The sequence below is a fragment of the Nesoenas mayeri genome (assembly GCF_963082525.1).
Source record: "Nesoenas mayeri genome assembly, chromosome: 5".
NCBI classification, from domain to species: domain Eukaryota; kingdom Metazoa; phylum Chordata; class Aves; order Columbiformes; family Columbidae; genus Nesoenas; species Nesoenas mayeri.
This window is the reverse complement of record NC_137548.1, coordinates 58,150,539-58,169,821: the sequence shown is the minus strand read 5'-3', so window position 1 is coordinate 58,169,821 and position 19,283 is coordinate 58,150,539. Positions and strand designations below refer to the sequence as shown.

At 36.9% G+C, this 19,283-nt stretch overlaps 1 protein-coding gene across 4 annotated transcripts in view; it reads left to right on the top strand.

Annotated features, from left to right (window-relative positions):
• SBF2 (SET binding factor 2) overlaps positions 1 to 19,283 on the top strand; it is a gene marked incomplete at both ends in the record, with an annotated part of 265,908 nt that overhangs the window by 105,653 nt on the left and 140,972 nt on the right. For all 4 annotated transcript variants that reach the window (XM_080346104.1, XM_080346103.1, XM_080346101.1 and 1 more), the window contains one exon: positions 4,796 to 4,933. In XM_080346104.1, the coding sequence (XP_080202230.1) occupies positions 4,796 to 4,933 (138 nt within the window). The remainder of the gene's footprint in view (positions 1 to 4,795; positions 4,934 to 19,283) is intronic.

Genomic DNA, 19,283 nt, shown 5'->3' with positions numbered 1-19,283 from the left:
CCCAGAGTGATCCAAGGGAGAATCAAATATTTGGTGAAAGAGTTAAATTAGAAAGGAAGGTGGATATCTGTGTCAGATGTTTTAAATTCTGAAGTCATTTGGGGATCTTTTAATTCAAGACTTGTTCATAGAGTTCAAATGTTTTGTATTTTATGTGCATCCAGATAGCTTTGAATTTCAGTTAACAAGAAATAAGTGCACAGATATATTTTGAAGAAATTATACAGTGTGACACAACAATTTTAGTATAATTATTTGCAGTGTTCTGTAATTGTGCATCACAGACCTTGTCTTCTGTATAAATTCTAAAAAGTGCTTTCAACAGGTGACTTGGAAAAAGCGTATCACGTGGTGAACTTCCTGAACAAGCTTGTTCCCCTTTCTACTCCGGTAGTGCCATCAGAGGTAGTGGATTTCTGATACAGAAAATAATGTAAGTGCAGAGAGAATAGTCTTCCTGTCTGTAGCTGCACAGACTGCACTAGAATATTGGTTCGAGGTTTTGTTACGCACTTGTTTGTGCTCAGGGTGCAAGCCCAGAAGTCAATGGCAAAGTTCTAACGTGCAGTTCAGCAAATGAGTGGTTTCTGATCAACAGATGCGGAAGGCAGAAAATATAGTCCTGCCATGGTAAAGATACGATTGACTAAAATCTTTCTAATGAAACTTGAACACTAGATAAATACTGTTCAGTGTACGAGTAGTATTTAGTCTTTACTTCCATGATATCCAGTAAAAGTTCTTCCTACATTCTAACCCTCCAGTGCTTTAATAGAAATTGTGACTATTTTTACATTGTCTTCAGTTTTTCATCAGACTTCAGACTGTTGCCCAAGGAGGTGGTTGTGACCTCAAGCCTGTTGGCGTTCTAGAAGCATTTGGACAATGCTCTTAGTTACAGAATTCTTGGTTGCCCTGTGTGGAGTCACAGGTTGGACTTCATCGTCGTTGCCCCATTCCAGTTTGGGGTATTCTATATTTCTGTGATTCCAGACACCAAAACTATATCTAAAGTATATGCTGATATATGCAAATGATTACTTCAATAGGCAAGGCAAGGAGTAGAGGCACCGCTATGGCTCTAGGTAGGAAAGAAGGGATAAATTTATGAATCAAACGAAGATGACATTTTTGGCTTGTAGAAGTTAGAAGAAACAAATGTCACTTTCAAACATTCATTAATCACACGCAGACTTTAGAGAGAAGCTTGTGGTGACAACGTACGAAATTTTTAAAGGTAACAAACCCAGCTATGCTGTTTTAAAACACCGCGCATCATTTTAAAATGTCTAGTTTCTTGTTTGGTCTGAAAGCATTAGTGGCAATAACTAAGATAAAGTCCTTTGCTTCACTGGGCACCTGCAGTTTCAAACATGGCTTGAAATGTCATTTCAGGACCTTGAATGTGAGATTCCTGTTACATACTCTTCATCTCAACTTCTGGCTATTTGCAGCAGATTTTAGAAGGCAATCAGTGGTAATATGGAGTCGATTTGAAGCACTTGCTACCATTAGAGGCTTATTTCTATAAACAGTGAGTTGGATGATCTGATGCTTTCTACTTTTCAGTGTCTTTGATAGAAACTATGTTCTGGTTCCAAGAATTCTGGTAAATAAGTGAAACAATATGAGAGCGTGTTTGTTTTTAAACTTCTGTTTTCTTTCTTGTTTACTAAAGAAGCATATGACCTTTGAATTATATTCACAGTAGTGCATTTGTCTGTTTTGGTGTAGCATCTGGTTTGGTAAAGAAGCATTTTCCCGTTCTTAGTGGCCAGACTGCGGTGGTAATCATGCTGGGTAGTAGCTTGTATTTATACTAATTTGGAAAGTTCTTCTCAATGTTGTTTGCATTTCAAATATTACACTAATATTTATTACCTTATTTGAAGGAAACTGAGACTCATTCGTTGTTTAATTTCTTGAGGGAGCGTGTTGTCTTTATCCTCAATCACTACATAAATTCCATGCAGTTTATTTGACAACACAGATTCTCTCTGTAACCAGTGGATGTACTCTACTTCAGCTATTTTCCTTAACAATCATTAATTGTTGTTTTCTAGTAAAACAGTTAGGTCTAGAAAGCGCATGTTGTACACAAGTTCATTTTGAAATAGAGAAGAATTCTCACTGACACGAGCAGGGTTTAGACATGCCTAAAGATGGAGAGATTGCTATTGAGAGCAGGCTGCCTACATCAACAGTCACTTCTGATAGTTACAAATGTAGCTGTTGGTTTTCCCTTTTAATTTCCCAGTTTACAGGGCAGATATTGGTATAAATTTTGTGCAGTAGACCTGCTAATAATGGCTGGTTACAATAAAAACTATTATTTTAGAATTTATTTTAAAATAAATACAATATTCACAATGAACCTACTAATACCTCAGAATCCAAAACCGGTAGATTCTGTGTGTATCAGATGAAAACCAGCCATGCGTAGACCACACATCCCAAGTTACTGTATTTGTCATTTGAGTGCAGCATACATTGTGGATTATCTGGATAGCTGAGATTTTCTGTGCCGTTAGTAGGGTGGTGTTTGGTGCGTGCAGAATGATCCTCTGTCAGGAATTCCAGACACTCAAAACTTGGATAGATTGCTGCTTATAGGTGTGAGATGGGAAATTACGCGTAAAGCTGAAGGGCAATGGCACCAATCATGGGTCTCCTGTCAGAACTGGGAGCCTTGGTAGATCTGAAATAGGGTAAAGACTGTAAACTCACCTAGGACTGCATAAGCAACCTTAATTTGACCTATCCTGGATGGATGATTCTGTTTTAATGGTGTATCATGGAAAGGTTTTATTTATTAACAGAATCTTACTGTGTTCTTTGCATTTTGGCTCATGCTTGTTGAACAAATAGATATTCAGAGTCATGGGGTTTTTATCTTATTGGAGCTATGGATTCCAGGCTTCGTTTACTACGCACCACTTAAACTCTGCAATACATACAGAACTGTAATCATTTTATTGTCAAACTTTTTAGTGATGCTTTTTTTACAATGTCTGCATATATTGACGATATTGCATTATCTTTATAGCAGTCCTGCAAGATTGATAGTGATATCTTTTTTTATTTTTAACTGACATGGGATGAAAACCAAAGGGAGATTAGGCCAGTGTTATCAAAATAATGGACTAATACTGGATGCTTAGCATGGAATGACTAGGATGTCTTTTCTCAGGGTACTTTTTGATGTTCAGAACAGTTATTCTCAGATACAGGGGGGTGCTTAGCACTTCTAAGGATACAGACTCACAAGTGTTAAGCTGACTATCTAGGATATGAAGAATGCAACATGAGAAAACTTTGATCTTGAAGATTTTCCCAGGATCATAAAATAAACTGTGTATCAGAGGCAGAGTTTTAACTGCTGTTCACCTAAGACTACCCAGGTTTTATTGTAGAGGTTCTAAAGATGAATGTGTAATAAATGTTTTTTTACAACTTCCTCTTCATATTCTTCCAGGTTTTAGCAGCTGTCCAGGGGAAAGAAGCAATTGCTAGAAGCATGAGAGTTGACCTCTCTGGTTCCTTTGGCATCTGCATTGTTTAATAATTCTATAATTTTGTGTGTTGTTTTTTTTTTTTCTAATACATACAGGGCTGTTACCTTTACCTCGTGTCAATTCTGTGTTTTTAATTTTTTGAATAATAACGTACTTGTGAATTTTTCATGTGTATGATTTCAGCCTTAAGTAAAAGAAACAGTGAATACAAAATTCCATAAAGGCCATCTCAAGAATCTGCACCAAACTGACTTGTGAATTTCAGCATACTCTTCCATTACTGGGCACAAGTTATTAGCTGATCTTGTACTCCAGTTATTAAAAAAAAAAAGAAGAAAAAACATGCATCTTCCCCTTTGCTTTTGATCTATAGTTCTATTTTTGATCATGCACGTCCACTCTAAGGCCAGAATTGCTGCCTTGGTTCTGGTGACTTGCATTGCCACAGCCCTGATCAGCTTGAAGAAACAAATACTGAAAGGACTTGGGCTTATTTGTTGTTGCTTTTAAGTATTGCATATACTTAGTGTGCTCATTGCTGCAAGAGCTGGGAAGCATGTAGTATTCTAAGTACACTAGAAGTATTTGGAGAACTGCAGCCTCTTTGGCTATGAGAAGCAAGTGATTTTGTCTCTTGAGATTTATGAAGTCATGAAACTTGAATATATTTTTCACAAGGGTGGCAAAATCTATATCTCTGCTATGGTGTGACCCCTTATAAAATTTCAAATGTTCACAATGAAGTTTACTGAGGTGATCAATAAGTGAATGAAAAATATCGCTTTATAAATAGTTTTTTTTTGTAGGAGTAAACATTGAATAACTTTGCAAGTAGGTGCGAGTGGACTATGTTTGATTAGATAAATTAATGGAGAAACTAAAAATATAGAGACATTCCAAGACACAACAATTTGAGCTTCAAATTCTAACCTGTTATCCAAATGAAACCTGTATAACGTGTCAGTTGAGTCGTCCTGTTGCCTGTTAAACCCTGCGAAGATGATCTTGAATTCTGAATTCAAAGGAACACGTCTTCAGTTCACATAGTTTATTATATCTCCCTTGATGTCTATAGGGATAGATTTATATCACTTGAGCAGCTCTAAGACATATTACGTTTTCTTCATTTTCTCAAAATTTTGCAACCTTGCATATGTTCATTTTAAATGAAATGAGATTCTTGTTAGATAATGTTATGTTATATTGTTTAAAAGTATTTTTCGTAGTTAAACCGATTGATATTACTGTTTAACTATATATCTTTTTGTTTGTTTCCTTAGTTTTGCCAGCCTGGAGGATGGCAGCTTTCGAAAGAGAGAAAACAGCCGACGTTCTTTGTGGTGGTTTTGACTGATATAGACTCAGAGAGGCACTACTGTTCCTGCTTAACTTTCTATGAAGCAGAGATTAACCTGCAGGTAAAAGCTTTGCAAGAAGTAACAAAAGTTCAGAAAAAGGTGTCTAGAAACAATAGAATAATGTTATAGAGGACATCCTGGTAAGGATGTGTTTTTCTGTCATCCAGGAGGGCATATATTGTTGTGCAAAGGTAAGCGCAATGTACTTCTTTGTGGTTTTTTGGTTTTTATCTGTGTCAGAGAAAAACCAACCAACCCAAAACATTTCATAGAATTTATTGTTCTCCACCACATGTTTTTCAGTGAGACAGCCAAGATGGTGTTGCTTCCACTGACTTCCGTGTTTGACATAGCATGAGTGATTCTCATCTTTGCTCTAGGAAAAAGGTTTATTAACTTTTGCTCCCTCTGCTGGTCATCTGTCTGAGGCCAGCACAGGAAAAACGTGTACAAGGATGCTGTTTTATATATATGTATATATATGTGTGTGTGTATATATATACACGTATATACATACGTGTATATATATACACACACACATATATATACATATATATATACACACACAGATACATGTTTCTATAAGTGCATTTATTGGCAAGATTTGTGTGGGTGTAAATGGCAAAATTTTAAATTCAGAAAATAATTCTTCAGTTTTTAGATAGGTGAGATTTGGGGTGTCAGCTGTTTGGCAGTGTTTGTTTTTAAACATGTGCTTAATTATTTTTGAGCAACCTCAGTCTTTGATAAATAGGCATTTTGTTTCCCATTTGATGTAAAGCACTTCACAGAACTTCTGCTGTGACATAATATGTGGAATCCTTAGAAGCTAGAACCTGGGGAAAACCTAATCCAATCTGTCATTGCGGACTGTCATTGTTATGTTTTGAAGTATTTTCTTTCTCATGTGAAAATTAGAAAATAAGTAAAACCTTGGCATAAAATTAGTTAAGATTGAACAGATGGCTAAGTAAAGGTAATTTTTATACTCTTTTAGTGAAGAAGTGTAACATTATCGATTGTGTTAAGAAAATTCTTCTAATAATCCAAGTGTACTCTGCCCATTTAATACTGGAGTTGAAATTTGACCCTACTTGTAAAATAATTAAAAGATGTAGCATAGCAATAATAATATTACGCTTATCTAGGCACAGTTGGAAGCCAGAGAATAATAGTTGTTCTTATTTCATTAATGCTATAGGTGACTATTTTGGTAGATTATTGAAAGAGTTAAAAGCAGAAATGTAGCCAAAAATTAGGTCTATTTTAGTCTTACATTTTACTGTAGATGAACTGACATCTTCCTATTGAAATTTTTGTCATTATTTAATGTCTGTTACCTTCCCTTTATTTTGTAAGTAAAGAGTGAAATATTCTATAGTAATTCTTTCCCAGCTGATAAAAATTTACAACAGCTGACTCTTCCTCCACTTTATGTATTTCATAACATATACTAAATTTAGCAGACTTGTTATTTATCTTGTGGTTTCTAGCAGCTGCTTTTGATTCCCTATCCACATCTTTCAAGTAATGCTCATCACAAAACATCCAGTATTAAGTAAAAGGGTTTTTTTTTCTTATGTTGCCTAAGTTTTAATACAAAAAAACAGTAACAAAAAAAAAAATCTGAGTGCATCAGGATGTTGGTTCTCATAATGCCATTCCTGGCTGTGTTGTAAAGAATGCATATTTTTCAGATGAACTTGCTGTGGTGAAATTTATTCTATGACTGCATTGTTTATAGCCAAACTTCCTGTTTCTTTCCGAAACCCAAAGAGAATAATTGAACGTGCCCTGTTACATGGTCATTAGACAAGAATTCAGCACATGTACAATCTGTAATGAAACATAAGCTTATGAAGCATTGGGCTATGAAAGTAATAGTGAGTTAACCGTTCAGACACATGCCTGGTTAAACAAACAGGGCAGGACACCTTGAAATGGAATCTGGACACTACTTTGCACAGTTAAATACAGCTCTGTTTTTTTAACCGAATGATATAACACACTAAGACAAAAGAAAGATTGAATTTCCAAACCAGAAGAGTTACTTGTTTCCCGGTAGCCTTCACCAGGTGAACCTCACTGATCCGTGAGCTTGGTGGGGCTTCAGCTGGAGCAGCTGAGATGTTTGGCTTGGCAGAGTCGTCTTCACAAAAACTGGAATCAACCACTTCGAAGGTTTCTGTGGTTAATTAAACTGCAAAATGCAAACTCATTTGTCAGTTTGTGAATGCTGGAAAAGAGCTATCAAACCTTTCTTGAGTTTCCTGCATAATAATTCAAGAACCTTTTTGACAGCGTTGATCAGGCTGGGTCTGAGAAGGCTACTGCTGTCATTCCGGTTCCCTTCATTCCTGCTTCAGCTGTTCATTGCAGGATAATTTGTAAATAAATGCTGCCTAAAAAGTAAGGAGATTGTACTCACATGGTATATCTGGGTGGTACCCATGATAACCTAGGGTGCAAAACTAATATAGCAACCGTAAAAGCTATGTAGTCTACAGGAAAAAAGTATTCTCCCTGGTGTCTCTGAAAGCCTGGTTTCAGTTTAATCTCTTGGCAGTTACGCGTCTCAACAAGTTTTCCAGAGAGAAGCACAGGCTCTAGTAATCAGCTGATGACCTATTTTCAACTCCCTACGCCTGGACAGAAAATAAAATAACACTTACTTGTTGACATCTATGAATCATACTTCGCATTGTTGCAGTACTGTTGTTCTGAACTGACCCAGAATTTATTATCGGAATGGATGGTGGTCAGTTTGGTCATCAGGTCTCACAAAGTTGTGATAATATACCAAAAAGATTGACATTACTTTTAGTCTGATTAATACTCGATGTCTGTACTCACAAGGAAGGTAAACACATGGTGTTCCATTAAATATGGGAATAGAACTCAGTTCTGTGAATGCAGGTGATGCAGCTTGGCCATGTGAGCCTTCATGAACTGTTCTGTTTTATGATGCTAGTCTCAATTATCCCAGTAACGTTTGTTAAAGCTGTATAAGGATAAGTGCCTCTTCTGAGATTAAAATGAAGCATTTGAAAGTTTGACCTTAGGAGGAGTCTGAAGCTTGGAACATGACTAGATGACTAGAGGCAGTCTAACAATGAACTAACAACGGTAAAGCTGGTGTCATTTAAAGTCTTCCTTAGTATGTCTCAGAATAGTTCAATGTTCAAGATTTCTCCCTAACCTTAAGCTCCTACCAATAGAAAGTGTAAAGAAATCTGAGGTACTGTACCAGTTTCTCCTTCCAGCTTTTTATGTCTCTGTCACATGCTTGGTCTGATCCACATCTCTGTCTGGCTTAAGCTGCAATTTAGATGCTCTAGCAAATACAGCTGGATTCCATACTGACTTGCATATATCTGCAGGAATGAGAAGGAGGAGACTAAGTCAAAATACCTCTCCTTTTCCTTCACAGTGCCGTTGAGGTTCTAATCAAGAATTGTAACTTACATCTACAGAGTACACCCATAAAACTCAGTTACTCTGTGTGTGTAACTTTATTAGCCATCAAAAAATATATCTCTCTCTATATACACACATGTATATAGGTATAGTTCTATATGGTGTATATGCTGTTTGCTAAAATGAGGTTCTTCTTTCTAACAGCAATTTCTGGATGTTACAGCTTAGCATACAAAGACTTAATACTTTTGACTCAGCAGATACTTCTACTGACCTCAGCTGTGCTTCTTACTAATTACACAATTAGAATTTATTCTAGCTGTTCTTGGAAGAGAACCATACACAGAATATTTTTTAAAAATGTTGACTCACATCATTTGAGAATTTAATGGTCAGATTGTATGCTGCTTTGCACTTCAGAAGAAATTTATCCTCTCTCCCCAACCCCACCATCAACAACTTAGAGAATGATTTATGCCAGTAACTGAGCCTATACAACTGCATTTCATGCATTACGGAAAATCTGGTCAATGAGATCAGCACAAAACCCCAAACATCTATTTATCACGATCTTACTACAAGACTATATCGGTCTTGTGTGTTGTCTAGAGCATATGCACGTTAAAACATTGCTATCACAAAGCTGGTAGGATTAAATACATCACTCTGGAAAATGCACGTAAGTAATAATTCACAAGTCTCCCGTTTCCTGCCATTCACGTTCTCTTCCTCTCTCTGCCCCCCTTGAAAAAAGAGGAAAAAGAATTTGTAAAAATCCCAAACCATAAAATGGCAGATTCACAACATTCACAAAGATTTCCTGAGTCAAGGGAAAAACTGCCAACAAAATGACTTCATGCTTTAGAATAAGTTTTAATTTTTATGCTTGGACTGGAGAGTTGGTGATCCTATTGTGTCAAAGCATATGCCACTTGATGAGTTACTGACATTTGCTTTTTAGTAGAGGCTGAGAATGCTTAGTTCAGTTGTACCTTTTTTGAAGTGTGAATTCTGACCCCCCTTTGGATATTATATTAGCAGGTTGTTCTTAAGATGAGGTTTAATAACTTTTTGTGAATATACAAAATGATATATTTGTTCTGAAAGTCACCTCTTACTGTCAAAACCTCAAAACAGATTTCGTGGAAAAATCCCTAATTTTTAAAATAATGTTTAGTATATTACACCATCATCTTTCTAAATCTGCTGAAAAATGGATGGTATGATAACATACAGAGATATAAGTAATGCCTTTTTTACTTTCTGCTCCTGTCTGAAGAGAAAGTTGCAGGTCACGTTCTGTATGACAAGAAATAGGCTTGTATTTTTATACATCTAAAGTCTGCTCTAGGCCAGAACTTAACTTTAAGGTGAGAAGAGTTGTGCAGAGGAAAATGTATTTCCATTTTCCTCATAGCTCTGGCAGTAGTTTCTCCTGTGCTGTGTATCCCTGGGCTCGTGCGTTCCCAGACCTGCACACGTCCCTGGTTGGAGCTCCTGCTGTCACAGCTGCAGAGGCTGTTTGGGGAAAGGTCTCCTGTTCCTCTTCACTCCTGTGCTGCATCTACACAGCAGCCCCAAGTCTCAGCTCACAGGACAGGGGGATACTATCTTTTAAGCAGAGCTTTTCTTTGTCAGTAGAGATGAGATCATTAATCTGACTTGCAGACAGTAGTAGTACTAATTCAGCAATTCGTTGAAAGTATTTTCAATGTGTTTCCCCACATGCAATCAAAAGGAGTTAGTTAACTGTATTTTAATTAAACAAACCAAAAATCTGTGCAGGTAAAATTTTGCCTTGATGTGCTTCCACATACTGTTCTATATTATATAAAAAACTATTATGACTGAGTTAAAATAGGATATGAACTACCAACTTTCTTAATTTGATTTTTGCTGTTTGTTATACTTACATTGCTTAAGTCTCTGCAGCCTCCTCAGATTAGGTGTGTAACACTTGAAAGGGTAGAATCCATGGATCAAGTTCGCTACCTTTGGGAAAATTCGTAAAGATTTAGTAAACTATAAGCTCTGAAATTACTATTTGTACATGCATAGTTCTTGCTAAAGACTTGTCACTATAGTTCTTTAACATTCTTCAGTGTTAAGATTAATGTGTTGAAAAAAGTTACTTAATGCTATTGATTATTGCCCCATGGAGTTTCAGCATTTATAGGGCAACTGCACATGCATTATCTTGGACTTCCCAAATATTCTGGGGTGTGTATAGCCCAATGACCTACTCCAGAAATACACTTTGGCCTGTGGCTGCGTAAGCTGGACAGACAGGTGGAAAGCATGGGTACTGAGTGACTTCTGTTCCAGCGTTCTTTCAGTTTGCTTAGATTCTAATGCAAGTAAGCATCTTCTGGAGTTTTCAAAGTGAGGTGCTTTAAATCATAAACATCTGATAGATGCTGGTGGTATAAATATTGTGTAATGCTGGAAGGTGCAATGCAAACCCCTTATTCTCCTATATGATTACTCTGAAGTGTCAGTAGTATTTAGGGACTCAATGAGCTGACCTGTTACAGAGGCTTGAGGTTTACGATCTTAATGTAATTTTCTGTCTTTGGTCCTTTCTTAGCTGATAGTGACCCTACTATACGTTACTACGGTTTATCTTGCTTTTTAAAAATTATTAAATCAAATCAAGGCTTTTATGCTGATCTAATTATTCCAGTGTAAGTTTAGCTGCAGTTGTATGACTCTGTGTGTGTAAACAAGCCGTGAAGTAGATCTGTTCACCTGTGGTTTCAGTTCAGTACAGCACATTGTAGACAGGATGCAGATTTGTCTTTTGGAGGCAGTCAGCTAAGTTTATTTTAACTTCAGTACATGTGTCAGGATTTATTGGATACATGCGCTTGTATAGTTGGAAAAGTAAATAAAATGAATTGATGCTGAATGTTTTTGGCCTTTGATTGTTAATAAACCAGCTAAGAGTGTATTTGGCTGCAAATTAGACCCGCAGAGACTAAGTCACGTGGCAAGAAAGGGATCCATCCCAAAGGAACAATTGGCATGAGATTACTAAAGCAAACTTCAAATAATTTTTCTTAAAATAAGAAATCATGTGTGGTCTGTAAATCTACTTTACTGGGCAGTTAGCGGAAAAACAGTGGGCTTGCTGAACTTGGCACAATTTCAGTGCAAAATTTTGCATAGGGCAAACTGGTTTTGACAGTTATAATGAAGTACTAGAGTGGAAGTTTTGTAATGAGACATGTTCTTTCTCTCTCTAGGACTGGATGAATTAATAAAAGTACAATTCTAATTTGACTTTCTGTTCACATTTGATTTCCTCTGAGTTTCAAATAATGCCTGCCAGCTTCCATGTTCAGAACGGTAAAGCTATGTCTAATGCTTTGTGTTTTCTATTATAACTTTTCTCTTAGTACCTCAGTTTAGATTTATTTTCCTCACTCTGACGTGAAGATGACCCCAATTCTTCTCCGCTCAATGTTAATCAGTTAGATGCACTGACTTGAGTAGCGTATGCGCTTGGAGTGGAAACGCACAGTCGGCATGGCTGGATCATCCTCGTGTCTGGAAACAAGCAGCATCTCCACCAGAGGCAGGTCAGGGAGCTGCCTGCCATGGGCGGGCTCAGACATCCAGGGGACATTGGGATCCAACTGGGAAGACTCGGAGCCAACAGCAGCCAAGACTGGCTGGACAGCTGACAGTCCCAGAGAGCGGGGTAACAGTTCAGGGTTGCTTTATCTAGGAGTCTCCAATGTTGGACATTTGATAAACAGCACATTTGGGCATACATATTCAAGTATTAAAGTGGACATGTCCAAGTTCTGAAGGTGAGGGTGAAAGGAGGACAGTTACGGTTCATGTGGGCTGTAATTCAGCTGCATATTGATGGAGTGAATGCTGATGTGTTCTCAAGCTCTGTGAGTTCCTTAACATCAACTACGTTCAGTAGTAGGGAGAATTTTTTGGACTATATTGGTAGGTCATTTTCATGTTTAAAAATTTACTTCAGTGCCTAATGTAGACTTTGGCTAGATGGTTATTTTTAAGTTAAATGTCAATATTTAGAAGGAGAGCTCACATCTTAAAATAATGATTGTTGTGGCAAGATTAGGTTCATGAAAGTTCAAGAGGAAAGCTTAAATTTTGAGGGCTAAATCAGAGCAATGAGTATCTCTGTTAAAAAGAAAAAGGTAAGGTTAATATGAGTAAAGTCGGCTGCTGTCCTTCGTTTTCTTGGCTGCCACATCTGTTGCCTTTAAGTTGCAGTTTTTCACTAAAGTAGAACAAAATCAGTCACCTTTTTCTACTAAAAGTTTTAACATAATTTCTTAAGCTGAGTTTGTGGCTTACATGAAAGTGTCTGTTAATGTGCTGATTTTCCATATGCAACATTTTTAAGCACATGTGATATCAGCCAAATGTGACTGACAGTAGACATCTTGTACTTGCCGTAGCTTTTGTGAAAACGAGTGCGTGGGAAGCAGAAAGATTTGTTTTGTAGTCCACTGCCACGTGAGGGAAAAATCAGAGTATGAGATCAGCTCTTATCAGACATCAGGTAATCCTCAAATGTTGTTAACGTGGACATAAATCTACAGGAAATGAAATTAATTCATAGCTACAAAGAGCTATTTGCTTGTTATGTAGATGCTGTAGTTATTCTTCTCTATTCCACATACCTGAGGCCAAATATGAAACTATGAAACAAAGTCAGTTTGTATTTTAGATTTGTATAAATGTGTGGTAAATGCTAAGACAAGGGGTAATGGGAACAAACTGGAACACAGGAGGTTCCACTTAAATTTGAGAAGAATCTTCTTCTCAGTGAGGGTGACAGACACTGGAACAGGCTGCCCAGGGGGTTGTGGAGTCTCCTTCTCTGGAGACATTCAAAACCCACCTGGACACCTTCCTGTGTAACCTCATCTGGACGTTCCTGCTCCAGCAGGGGGGTTGGACTGGATGATCTTCTGAGGTCCCTTCCAATCCCTGACATTCTGTGATTCTGTGTGTGCGATCAATGAGAAAACGACCGAATGCAAAGGACTTTCTAACAGTTTTGCTATCAGTTTGATAAGTTGAGCTCGGGTTGTTTTTCATGCTGTGTTACCACTTCTGTTTTGGCACGCCAGTGCAAAAATAGCTCAAATGAAATATCTCTCTTACACTCCTTTGATGCTAAGCCCAGAAACTAAACACGGTATTCTTGGCCTTACAAGATGTCATTTAAAACTCACAATTTTCAACTCAATATATGTTTGTGATCTAAAGCAAACAAAATGGGCAGAAAGTGTCACAGGACTACTTCATATTCACATTCGTACCTGCTTAAGTTTTGCTGGGTAGTGTGTAGAGTGGGTACTGAAGCAACAGGAGATTCTGATGAAGGCTGGAAATGGTCTCAATGATAAGATGTTAAGATGCCAAGCCAAGCCTGTGTGCTCTGTATCGTGTATTTTCACAGGTTCCCAGTGTTCATTACATTCCCTTTAATGTCTCTCCAGACAGACTGGCGTGGCTGCTGAGCTGGGAGAGCTACGTGACCACTCATCACTTGCTGCATTACAATGTGTAAATCATTTTTCCACAGTACCCTGTGTGTAGCATATGAAGAAAACATTTAATATACGTTTTAGTTTCAAGCAAGTTTTTACTCTCAATCTACACCAACTTACTTGAGGAAAATGTGTCATGTTTTATCATTAAATTTATTTTTTGCTTAACTCTTAACATTTTCTTCTAATATCCACATTGCAAACTCGTATCTCATTGCAGTGTATTTGATAAAATGCTACGAACTGTGCCCAGTTGTTCTTAAACTTCTCATAGGTGTAGAGGGAGTTTTAAACAAAAAGACAGCAGTTTAAATTAAAGAAATACCTTCTTTAATAATACATGTGTCAAGCCCACAAGCATTTGATTGTAACTGCATCTGTTAAAAAGCTATGAAACCTTTTTCTAGATGGTGGATCTGGGGCATCATGCCTGATCTGTCAGTAGGTAACTGCAGTTGTCAGATACCTTCCTTATTAAAAAACACTCGAGTAATTAGTCCGAATTTGTCTAGCTTGGGCTTAATGCCATATACATCCCTTGGCTAAACTGAGGAACAAATTGTTCTCAGAAAACAAGCAAACAAATAAATAGCAGAATGATGATGATGAACAGTGCTGATCACACTTAATTTCCTTTTTTGTTTTTTTTTTCTTTGTCATGTGAACTTTTACTCTTTTGTGAGATTTTTTTTCAAATCCTTGCACAAATGCATTTGCTAATTCAGCTGCTTTTATTGACCAAGTTAATAAGCTATAACGTTATGCTGTTAGTTGAGTGAGTTGGTTGTTGTACATTCCAGTCTACCCAATTGTTTTAGGTCACAAACCTGATAAATGAATACTTCTCATGATACAAAAAGAAAGGCAAACAGCTGAAATATATGCAGTCATGCTCTCTCTAGTTCTGTATTCTCATTTAAGTAAGAACCTATGAAACTAATTTCTATGTTAGGTCAGGAATTGTATATGTATCTTTTTTTTAGTGTAGATGTGGCTGTGTATATTTGTTAAAATACATGAAAAAAAAAGAGTTTATTAATCTATTGACCTGCTTTAAATGTACAGGGAACACATTTTTTTGACCAGTCTCTTAACAGGCCACATTACAGCTCTAGCAAACATGTTGAGCAAAATGAAATTGCATCATATGTCCTTCAACAGAAGGCTCACAGTTTTCTGAGTTTATTATACATTATTTATGCAGGACATTAGGGAAAAAAAAAAGACAAGTAAACAAATAAAGCACCCTACTGTAAAATCAGATAAGATTTTTCTGTTTAAACTTATGATGCATCCTCAGCCAGGTTCTACTTACAAATTAATAAATGCTCATTTAATTGTATTTTTAAATTTTAAGTATGTAATTATGTATCTAGTTTTAAAATTGGTTATCTTGATTTTTTTCCCGTACTTTTTTGATCTCATGGGGCATAAGTATTAACATCTGTTACTGTGATGTCCAATCTATGTTTTTGTGGCAAAATATTTTAAGCATGGTGAAATCATGTGTAATCTCAGGTCATCATACAGTTCCTTTCATTCATACAGTCACATCAGTCTCTATTATCTATTCCTTAGCCTACTGAAGAGTTTCAGAGCTTTATTAATCTAATGTTAAAAAAAAATGTTAATTTCTAATCTAAAGGCACAGATATTTCTGGATTAGATTTTAAATGTGTATCACCTTTTAAACGAAATAGATCTTTAAGCATCTGGAACACTGGTTTGCTCTCTAGTGGTACATTTTTCTCATCTCAGCTGTTTCCAAAGTCTGCCTGTATGTAGAAATAAAAATGGGGAGATCAAAAAAGGAATCTCTTTCAGTATTTAATTGAAATTCAGAAAATTCTTCATCTGTTACACTGTAGAATGAAGGGCTGCTAACCAACAGTCTAGAAGAGAGATGTCAGGGAAGCCCCATAGTAGTGTGCCAAATACCATTAACATGTTCTTCCAATCAAAGTGCAAAAGAAAAACTAAAATAATCAACTAGATTAAAAAAACCCCGAACAAACAAACGCAAACCAAAACAAAGCAAAACAGAAAACCAAAAAAACCCCGCCAAAATGAAATAGAAGTATTATTTAACCAATTTAAATTCATGCTTTGGTTTATGTATCATTCACAAGGTTTTCTTTAACATTGAATTATTCTAAATTTAGTTGTAAAGTGGATGCTATATTTATAAAATAAAAATGTATTCAGGAAAAACAAAACAAAACCACAAAACAACTATTCTATTTTGTTGGTTTTGATTGGGGAATATTTTTCCTTAGATGAGAAAGGGGATAAAAAAAGATGAAATGTGCATGTGTCTGAGCAAAAGCGTAACTAGAAAGAATTAAGTTTGTGGTTTAACCGCTTTGTATGTAGTATTGCTACAGAATGCTTGTGCTGTTAATACTTCGCTTGAAAAGTAGGTTAAAAGTCATGTGTTTAAAATGATTATCTACTTAGTCTAGTGACTCCTAATAATGTGCCTGCGTGCCTGTCAGAACGTTTAGCTGTGGAAGAAATACAGCTAGTCACATTATATTTTTCCATAAATCTTTTATGAAGCAAGAGAGTGTTTTTATAGCGTAAATGATTTATCAATTCAATACTGTGCTGCCATTGTGCCCTTAAAGTATTAAATTAAATCTAGTTAAGAATTAATTCAAGACTTGATCTGAAGTTGAGTGGAGTTTATGAAAATGGCCTTTTATAGAAACCTCCTCCCTGTCTATGCACCCCGAGTTTTCATTATCTCAGTACCATGTGTATCTAGAGAAGCTTCCATATTCCCCTGCCTTTAGTAATGTGGAATATGTTTTAATTTCATTTTTCCTGATGTTGTCAGGGTCCACAATGTGCCAGAGTCTGTTGCCTTTATGCCTGGAATTCATAATTGCTCTTTAGAACAGTTGATAGAATAAAGTTTTGTTGATTATGTGTTTAGTGGTGTTTAACCACCAAACTATGATTTAAACATTCTTCTTTAGGGGGAGGGAACTGTAACTAATGTAAAAGCTCTCCCTGCCAACATTGTAATGGATGGAAAGAAGTTAACGTCTGGGACATGTGACTGTTGAGTTATTGTGCTTCTCTATTCATTTGTGAATCACAATTTTAACCTAGAAATGAGATGCAAACTAGACGAGTCATGTACACTGCGTACGTATTGATTGCCGTTTAGGTAAGGATCAATGTACAAAGCCAGACACTTGACCACATGTGTATATATATTGCTGTGCCAATTGTTTTTATTTTGGTATGATAATATTATACATACCTCTTAATTAAAACAGCTTGCTTAATATGAACATTAATCCTCTCGTTTTAGACTGTTTTTACTTGAATGCTGCATTGTTCTTTTGATAAGAGGCTGTCCTGAGGTCAGGAGGTTCCTGAGCTGCAGGTTGCTGGAGGAACAGCCTCACTGAGCTGCTCCTTTGCTCGGGATCAACCTCTTGTCTGACTCAGCATAGCGATGCTTATACTTGTTTCTTTTTTAATATATCTTGCTTAGACAAGGGATGGCATAGCAGAAGTAAATACCACCTAACTTTTATGTTGGGAAGAATCACAGTGATGGTTTTACAGCAACTCCAGAATCTCACTTAGTTTCCGCATCAAATATTTTGTAGCATTTGCGTCTTCTCTGGTATACATATAAAAAATTCCATACCCTTTTTTTGTCTATATAGTAATGGAAATAGAGCACCGGGGTCCCTGAGCATACACACATACTGATATATATTATTTTTCAGGGGGATATGTGAGAGAAGTGCTTTAGCGTAGGCTGACACAGAACTGGAGGGTAGTGGAGCAGCTTCCAGAGCCACGGGCCTGTGCTGGGGACACCAGCCGCAGGCCGGGACTGTCGCTGCGGGTGCAAGGGACACGGGCCAAGGCTCTGGGGCAGGTACCTTCACCTGCGGGCAGGGGAGGAACCAGCTCTGTGTCACCCTACACTGTTAGTGCCGCTTCCAGCTGAGACCAGCTACTGGACATTTTCAGTGACCTGTTCAGTTTGATGCTAAAACTGAGGAGAATATTTATATAATGAAGCGCAGGCAAAACCAATTGAGTGGTTGACAGCTGATGGCTGCTCATGTCTTCAGCTGCCACCGTTCAGCTCTGACCAAGGCACACAGGACTGGACAGGGTAGGACTGTTATTATGTATTTTGTTTCAGTATAGATCATTTATGTTAGTTAAAGCAACAAGCGCTTTTGAAGGAACCTGTTTAGTATCCCACTAGAAGAACAGTGATACTGTGGGGTGGTGGTCTCCAAACCTCTTTGGTCATGGACTGCTATCAATAAAACACCCACATGAAGCTTAGAGTAACTAGCATTGTTCATAATTAAAATAATTTGACACCTTTTAAAGTACTTCTAATATAATTGTTTTAACTGCTTTTATTTGAGTGCATGTGTTTGCTTGAAGAAACTGTACATTCTGAACTAAGATTGTGAAATAAAGCTCATGAACTCACAGCATTCTTGGCATTTAAGAGCTTCTTCCATTTAATAGGAAAGTGATGTTGGATTATTTTATTTTTTATAAGCAGAAATGACTAGTAATGTGACAGAAATAGAAGGCGGATATTTCATGTTGTTATATGGAATGGGAAGTAATTTTTCTTGTATTCCTAATTAAGATAATATAGTGATGTTTGCTTAGAAGAATGCTTTGTCGGAGAAACAAATAGAAAACTTAGAAAATGGATGGGTGGTGTGGGAGTGGAGAGAATTACATGCAAAAATTGGAAAGAATAGACTTTCTGTCATTTGAAAACTTAATAAGTTAATGAGTTTGTCGAAGCATGTGTGGAATTTTAGAAATGAAAGTACTTAGTGACATCTTCAGTTTTGGTCATGAGTAAACATGGAACAGGCTCCCCAGGGAGGTGTCACGGCGCCAAACCCATCAGTGGTCAAGAAGCAATGGGACAACGCCCTCAGACACATGGTGTGAATTTGGGGGTTGTCCTGTGCAGGGACAGGAGCTGGACTCGATGATCCCTGTGGGTCCCTTTGAACTCAGGACATTCTATGATTCTATGATTCTAATAATAAAATAATTGTGATTGAATAGTAAGCGCTGGCAAGGAGGTTATAGCAACTTGCACAATATCATGTACAACTACACATTTATCTGCCTGGTACCTTTTTTTTTTTTATCAAGAAACTTAGTGGTTCACAAGTTTGAGGGATTATTTGAGAAATCTGAACTGGTTTTCTTGTGGAGAAATTCCTGTAGATTCCGGTGTCACTGGGTCAGGCTGGAGATGACTTTGTAGATCATTTTAGCTGTAACATTAGTGGAAGTTCTGTAAGAATTGAATTAAATGAATAGGACAACCAAACAAATATAGTTTTTTCTCTATTTGGAATATGATTGATTGTAAATCAGCTAACCCTTTCATGTGAAATGATTCCATTCTATAATCCACTTCACTATCT